The 8,562-nt window shown below is 44.7% G+C and overlaps 1 protein-coding gene across 2 annotated transcripts in view; it reads left to right on the top strand.

Annotated features, from left to right (window-relative positions):
• Positions 1–283: 283 nt before the first annotated feature.
• LOC129858156 (protocadherin Fat 4-like) overlaps positions 284–8,562 on the top strand; it is a 110,702-nt gene continuing 102,423 nt past the window's right edge. For both annotated transcript variants that reach the window (XM_055927165.1, XM_055927164.1), the window contains exon 1: positions 284–5,920. In XM_055927165.1, coding sequence (XP_055783140.1) covers positions 815–5,920 — 5,106 coding nt within the window. In that variant the 5' untranslated portion in view covers positions 284–814. The remainder of the gene's footprint in view (positions 5,921–8,562) is intronic.

Here is an 8,562-nt window from a genome sequence, read left to right as displayed (position 1 = left end):
CCTAACTATGTGGTTTAGGTAGATCAGTGCATTCCATATTGTAACCTAATAAGCTACATTTGTTACAAACTAACGGTGCACTCATTACCTGTCTCTCATGCCATATGCCATAAAGATCTTTCTTTAATTTGATTGACGTTGTTCTCCACAAGCCACGACAAGGGCTCCGGTTTACAATAGAAAGGAAAGGCAAGGAGGGCGAGCAGGAGCACAGTTATCCAATGGGATCACAGGTGGGAGGGAGTTTGTCTAACTCTAGTTTTGTTCTAAGTTAGAGGGACCTACGCGTGTATGATGTCTGAAGCTTCTGCACCGTTATTCCACGCGACATTGTATTGGTACCACTGAGAGTATTTGTGCCTGGCTTTCCGTATTCTATAAAAGCAATTATTTAATCACTTTTAACTTTTGGATACACTTTTGACAACGGAGAGGTATTAATATTGGCATGTATTTTTCACTTTTATAGTTCCTGTTCATCAGTAACTGTATTGCGCAAATAAACCATCATGCACTGCCGCTCACATACGATGCGTTTTGCTACAGGGGATTAGTGGCGAAACTTAATTGACAAGTAAGGGACGTCTGAGCACTACGGATTCATTGCATCCCAAGGATTCAATTACTACATCTAGATACTGGAGAAAATACTTCAGGGTACTCAAACAGTGGAAATATCCGTATAATTTCTGGAATTACCACAGTGAGTCGCGCACTTTTGGAATACAATGCTTTAGTGTTGGCCAAACTCGAATAAAGTTGATGCATCTTCGGCATGGACTTTTTCTAATAAAGGTGGACTTGGATTTTGACCATGGCGCTCACAGGTAGGGACTTAGGCCGGTTCCATTTGATTTTATTGATGCTATGGACTCTGTCGCAATATTCTTCATCCAGCCAAGTCCGTCAAGAGTTTCAGGTATTGGAGGAGCAACCGATTGGTACCTATGTGGGGACGATAGAGACGAGACCCAGCTTCACCTATCGCTTCAGTGAAACCCACAAACTTTTTGCAATTAATGGCACCACTGGAGTCATTTACACCTCCTCTGTGATTGACAGGGAGATTTTGCAAAGTAATGTCATCAATGTGGTGGTCCTCTCCAGCCAACCTACCTATCCTACCGAAGTTAGGATTGTTGTACTGGATATAAATGATAATTCGCCAGTGTTTCCCGACGCATCAATTGTAGTTTCGTTTAAAGAAGACGCCAGTAGTGGCAGACAAGTGATTCTGGACACCGCTACAGATTCTGACATTGGGAGTAATGGAGTGGATCACACCACCTACAGAATAGTGAATGGCAACGAGCAAAGGAAATTCCGTTTGGATATTACAGTCAATCCTAGTGGAGAGGGGGCATTCTTGCACCTCGTTTCAACTGGAGGCTTGGACAGGGAAATAACTCCCTTCTACCAACTCTTGATTGAAGTGGAGGACAAAGGAGACCCTAAAAAGTTTGGGTACCTGCAAGTAAATGTAACTATCCAAGATATCAATGACAACCCCCCTATGTTTGATCATCACCAATATCAAACTAATGTTTTTGAAGATGCAGCAGTGGGTTCTAGTGTTCTGCAAATAACAGCATCAGACCAAGACGAGGGAGCTAATGCAGACATCAGGTACTTTTTAGATGAGGGAACACCTTTTCAAATCGATCCTAAAGCAGGTACCATCATTATAAAAGAACGTTTGGATTATGAGAGTAAGAAAGAATACTCTATGACTATTCATGCTATGGACAACGGTGTACCTTCTCTGTCAGGTAGGTCAGAGGCCACTATCAAACTACTGGATGTCAATGATAATGACCCAGTTGTGAAGTTTAGATATTTCCCCACCACATCTAAGTTTGCCTCTGTTGATGAAAATGCTCAGATTGGTACAGTGGTAGCCTTATTGACAGTCTCTGATTCCGACTCTCCCGCAGCTAATGGTAATATATCTGTCTCAATATTGGGGGGTAATGAGCAGAGACACTTTGAAGTGCACACTTCCCCAGTTCCCAACCTAAGCTTGATCAAAGTGGCTAGTGTTCTAGACAGAGAGCGCATTTCCTCCTACAACCTGACTGTGTCGGTATCAGACAATGGCAAACCCATGGCCAGGTCCTCTTTTGCCAGCCTCGTTATTTTTGTGAATGATATCAATGACCACCCACCCATATTCCAGGAAGCCATGTACAGAGTAGATATCAGTGAAGACATTCCAAAAGGCAGCTACATTAAAGGGGTCTCTGCAACAGATGGCGACTCCGGGCAAAATGCCAACCTTCGCTACTCCCTGGTGTCTGGAAACGGTTTGGGCTGGTTTGCCATCAGTGAAAACAGTGGTCTGGTTACCAGCGCCGCTTTGTTGGATCGGGAAGTCGCATCTGAAATAGTGCTCAACATCAGTGCCAAAGACCAGGGGCTGCAACCCAAAATCTCCTACACCAAATTGATAGTCAACATAACTGACGTGAATGACCAAGTGCCCACATTTACACAGAGCACGTATCATGTGTCCCTGGTGGAGCACTCTCCTGCTGGTAGTGAGCTCCTAGTGCTGTCAGCCTCAGATGATGACCTTGGGGCCAATGGAACTATCCGGTTCTCTTTTGACACGGAGACCCCGTCTAGTGTACAAGAGTTGTTCCGCCTGGAATTTGTATCAGGCAGGTTGAGCACAGCCACAGAACTGGACAGGGAGGACCAGGGGAGTTATTTACTTTACATCCAGGCTACAGACTCTGGCTGCCCCCCTCTCCACTCCATTGGTAAAGTAAACGTAACTCTGAGTGATATCAATGACAATAGGCCAGTCTTCTACCCAGTCCAGTACTTTGCCAATGTCAAGGAGAATGAACCCTCTGGCTCGTTCATAACCACTGCATTAGCCACGGACCCTGACCTGGGGAGAAATGGCACAGTGAAGTATATCATAACTGCTGGAGACACATCTAAATTTCACATTAATAGTAACTCGGGCAAAATCACCACCCTGGTGCCGCTGGATAGAGAGGAGAAGACCGCCTACCAGCTGCAGGTGACAGCAGCAGATGGTAGTGGGCTCCGTTCACACACCCAGGCCATCGTCACCATTAATGTCATAGACACACAGGACAACCCCCCTACCTTTAGTCAGAACGCCTACAGTTTTGTCATGTTTGAAAATGTGATCATTGGCACAGTTATTGGTACTGTATCTGCCACCACTGTTGATCTGAATACAAATATCACATATTTAATCACCTCAGGGGACCAGAGGGGGCTTTTTACTGTCAGTAGTGCAACAGGTCAAATCAAAGCATCCAGTCAGATAGACAGAGAGGAGCAGTCTTTCTATCAACTCAAAGTCATAGCCAGAGGTGGGGAGGTAACAGGCGAGGCCCTCGTCAACATCACAGTGAAGGATTTAAATGATAACGCGCCCCATTTTATCCACACCACCGAGCATGTCAGTGCAGTGGAGAACTGGCACACAGGGCATCTGATATTCCAAGCTAAAGCTGCCGACCCTGACGAGGGCACCAATGGCATGGTGGTCTATAGCTTCAAGCAGAACCCCAAAGGCCTGTTCCACATCCATGAGAAACATGGTCTTATCACACTGACAGGGCCGCTAGAGCTCACCACCAGCTCCTACCAGGTGGAGGTCCTGGCCTCTGATATGGGGGTCCCCCTGCTCACTTCCACTCTAATGTTAACAGTCAGCGTGTACGACGTCAATGACAACTCTCCCATGTTTGATCAGCTCTCATACGAGGTCATTATTTTAGAGTCTGAACCTGTCAACAGTCGCTTTTTTAAGGTGGAAGCCACCGACAAAGACTCAGGCCTGAATGGGGAGGTTATGTATGACATAGTTGACGGGAACACAGCCGACGTATTTGGGATCTTTCCAGACGGGCAGTTGTATATTAAGGCTGAGCTAGACAGAGAAGTCCAGGACAGATATAACTTAGTGCTGGTGGCCACAGACAGGGCAGTGGAGCCACTAAGTGCCAGTGTCAATGTCAGTGTAATTCTGGACGACGTGAATGACAATCGCCCCCTCTTTAACAGTACTAATTATGTGTTCCACTTTGAGGAAGAGCAGAAGAGAGGGTCGCTGGTAGGGCGAGTGTTTGCAGTGGATAAAGACTTTGGCCCCAATAGTGAGGTCAGGTACGCGTTTGAGACTCAACAGCCCAACTTTGAGCTGAACGCCATCACGGGGGACTTGACCAGTACTCTGCAGTTGGACCGTGAGTCACTAATGAGACAGAGAGGCGCCGCGGTGTTCAGCTTTACAGTAGTTTCCTCAGACCAGGGGCTCCCCAAGCCTCTGAGAGACCAGGCTAAAGTGCAGGTTTACATCCAAGACATCAATGACAACCCGCCCAAGTTCACCAAAGACATTTACCAGGCCTCCATCTCCGAGTCGGCCCAGAACATGACGCAGCTGCTGAGGGTGTCTGCCGTCGATGTGGATGAGAGAAAAAACGGACTGGTCCACTATCACATAAAGGAGGGCAACGAGGAGAGCCAGTTTACCATCGACGGCAGCTCTGGACAGATCACACTAGTGGGAAAGCTGGACTATGAGGCGACATCCTCCTACTCGTTAAAAATTATTGCTGTTGATTCTGGAACCGTGCCCCTCTCCTCCTCCTGTATGCTCAGCATTAGCATCCAGGATGAGAATGATAACTCCCCCTCCTTCCCCAAATCTGCCATATCTGTGGATGTTCTGGAGAATATGAGGATTGGAGAGCTGGTGGCCTCAGTGACAGCCACTGACTCTGATTCGGGTCATAACACAGACATAACATACAGCATCACAGCCACAAACAACCACGGGACATTTAGCATTAGCCCCAACACAGGGAGCATCTTCCTAGTAAAAAAGATGGATTTTGAAACTCAGTCTTTTTACAAACTGAATATCACTGCAAAGGACAATGGGAGACCACCAAGGTCCTCAACAATTCCTGTGGTTATTCATGTCAGAGATTTCAATGACAATCCTCCTATATTTACCCCTGGTGACATTTTTAAATCCATTCCTGAAAATATGCCCCTCTCTGCATCAGTAATGACAATCACTGCTCATGACATGGATGCGGACATTAACGGACAGCTGGAATACTCCATAGTTCAACAGACTCCCAGGGGAGGTCATTTCAGCATTGACTCCAGCAGTGGGCTCATATTCACAAACAAGGAGATTGACAGAGAATTCTCCAATCTCTTTGAGTTGACAGTTAAAGCCACTGACCAGGCAGTTCCTGTGGAATTCCGGCGCTTTGCCTTGAAAAATGTCACAATATGGGTGACGGACCTGAATGACAATGTCCCCACGTTTGTTTCCCAGAATGCTCTGGTTGCAGAGTCCACCATAGTCATTGGCTCCATCCTCACGACGGTGGTGGCGTTCGATCCTGACGAGGGCTCCAACGGCGAGGTGGAGTACGAGCTGGTGAAGGGGGACTCGGACACGTTCATCATGGACCGCTACAGTGGGGATATCCGCTTGGCCTCACAGCTGGTGCCGTCTTGCCTCATCTACAGCCTGACCGTGTCGGCCACCGACCATGGCTCGGATAGGAAGACCTCCAGGACCGAGCTCGCCATAATCCTCCAGGGCGCCGATGGGCCCGTCTTCTCCCAGCCCAAGTACATCACCATCCTGAAGGAGGGCCAACCACCGGGCACCAACGTCATCTCCCTGGACGCCTCCAGCCCCAGAGGCTCAGCCACCAAGGTGGAATTTTTCATTGTGTCAGTCCGCAGCGGCAGCAAGTCCATGGGACGCCTGTTCACCATAGGCCGCCATACTGGAGTGATCCAGACCGCAGCCGAGCTGGACCGGGAACAGGGCTCTGACCTCTACCTGGTGGATGTGTACGCCATCGAGACGGACGCCAGTCATCCCAGGACACAGAGAGCTGAGGTTAGTAGTGCGTTTATTCCTCTTCTCTTTTTGGAGGGCAATGGCTTCTTCACATTGTGGTCGATGGCATCCAGACAGCATAACTGGAACCCGTACAGCCGTTGAAGTCGTTTAGTGGGATTAAATGAAATGAGATCAAGGTTTCGACTGGAAAACCTGGGAGTGAAAGGAAAATATCCAAGTCGCACATAAAACAGGTATACCTAGTGCATTCGTCTGCACATTAATTACATTCCTTTTTTAAATATATTGCTAAAAGTTCTGTGTTACATAAAATGGACATGAGTAAGTAGGCCTTGGTTTTTGGCAAGATAATTGTATTGTTCCAGTTCCCAAAAAGTACTGGCCATAACAATCCTTCTAGCATTGGTCTGTGTTTTCTGGGAAGGGGAAATGAGTGCCTCGTATCCTGTGTTTCTGCTGTGCTCATGCTGTTATGAACTTGGATATTCTTATCAGTGAATAAGAACTACACAAATCAAGACTTAGCACTTTTTCTCAGGCATTAATCATCTTGGGTTGCTTCATATGAAAAAGATCCATTATGAATTGTTCTAGGTTTCTATAGGTAGTAATGGAACACACAATGAAAATATCATGATGAGTTAGTGCAGGTAGACTATATCAGGATAATATCACCGAGTTTTAAGCCTGAGGCTGTTTTGGTTTAAGGGTGTTCCTGTGGTACTCTCCTCCACCACTGGGCCGGGCTCTGCAGGCAATATGTGACCATTACAATTGCATGACCTCCTAAGACTGTGAAAAGATTTTTGGGGAGAGGAAAAGGGGAAGAAATCTCGAAGACTGAAACCTAAGCTCTCTATTCAGTTTGCATTATGTGATGCACCTCTTCCCTTGGGGGTGGAGTTAAATCCTCTGAATTTGAGTGCTGAAACTGTAAACCCAGCTTTGTGTGGTTAAGCCCTAGCCACTCCTCAGATTTAAAACATGTGATTCTATATGCTATATATGTGTTTTGGAAATTTCAACTGGAACCTAGAATTTCATGTTATTACAGGCTTGATGATACGCATTTATAAATTGGAGTTTTCTGAGCGCAACCAGAAAAGATTTCACTGCTGCTTCCTTCAAGAAAATGTGTTTTTTATTATTGGAAGTTGCTTGCAAAGGGCCTATCCTGAAACGCTCTAACAGTATGACAGTAATCGGATGCTTTGACAGTTTTTGTGGATACCACTTCAACCATTACAAATACTGAAATTGAAATCCAATACACTAATCGGTTATTTGGAGGCAAACTCAAATATGATTAAAATCACAGATTTGGCAAAATGGCGTTAAGTCATTTAACTTAATGTTAGTTTGGTCAAATGGGGATATCATTTGCTCTCCCGTTTTGCCTGCACCACCACAGATACTAATCTCTTCAATTGAAAACTCTGCAGTCGATCAGAGAAATAATGCTTAACATATTTCTTAGGTTTTCCTTGTACAAACCCTGTTCTCAAAGTCCAGTGACGTTTTATACTTTTTCTGTCCTCTGAGAGATGAATTAAACATACCCCATAACTGTATAGGCACTCTCTTTATTGTTAGTTATGAAGTGTAATAGCTCTTTGATGGTTTTAAACTACCTTTCCTGTGGGTGATAATGGCCTTTTAGATATGCCCTACTTTAAAGTAGTCTCAGGTACTGTACTGCTCAGCAGTGGGACATATGAGAGGCTAAGGTTTTGGGCTTAGACTGATACATTTCAAATAAAAACTTAACTTTTAAGGTCCCTAAAGAGGGAAACGTTTTCACTTTCTCAGCTTTAAATCCATTAGCCTTTTATAAGTAGTCATATTGATTATTGAAAAACCTTTGACAGCTGCTTTTCTTGTGCTTTGCACTGTGCACAATGTTTTTGATAGACTAGAAGAAAGAATTCAGTTGAGTATGCCGTCTCAATGATTGGTATCATAAACAACCTGACATAGCGCTGAGCTTGCTATAAAACAGAAGTTGCCGCTGACTTGTTTTGAAAATGCCTCTTGGTATCAAATGAAGTGTGTATAATTGCCATTGTTTGTTGATTTGTTTTTTTTTCCGTCTTTTGGGATTCCGAGTTTGCTTTGATAGCAGAACATTTTGTAACAACCTGCTTAAGAACATGTAACAACCTGCTTTAGAACATGTTGTAACGACCTGCTTTAGAACATGTTGTAACAACCTGCTTTATAACATATTGTAACAACCTGTTTTAGAACATGTTGTAATAACCTGCTTTAGAACATGTTGTAACAACCTGCTTTAGAACATGTTGTAACGACCTGCTTTAGAACATGTTGTAATAACCTGCTTTAGAACATGTTGTAACAACTTGCTTTAGAACATGTTGTAATAACCTGCTTTAGAACATGTTGTAACAACTTGCTTTAGAACATATTGTAACAACCTGCTTTAGAACATGTTGTAACAACCTGCTTTAGAACATGTTGTAACGACCTGCTTTAGAACATGTTGTACCGACCTGCTTTAGAACATGTTGTACCAACCTGCTTTAGAACATGTTGTAACGACCTGCTTTAGAACATGTTGTAACTACCTGCTTTAGAACATGTTGTAACAACCTGCTTTAGAACATGTTGTAACGACCTGCTTTAGAACATGTTGTAACAACCTGCTTTAGAACATGTTG

Source organism: Salvelinus fontinalis, chromosome 6, assembly GCF_029448725.1.
Source record: "Salvelinus fontinalis isolate EN_2023a chromosome 6, ASM2944872v1, whole genome shotgun sequence".
In the NCBI taxonomy this organism is placed as follows: Eukaryota; Metazoa; Chordata; class Actinopteri; order Salmoniformes; family Salmonidae; genus Salvelinus; species Salvelinus fontinalis.
Note: the sequence above shows the minus strand (reverse complement) of the source record. Positions and strands in the feature narration are given on the sequence as shown.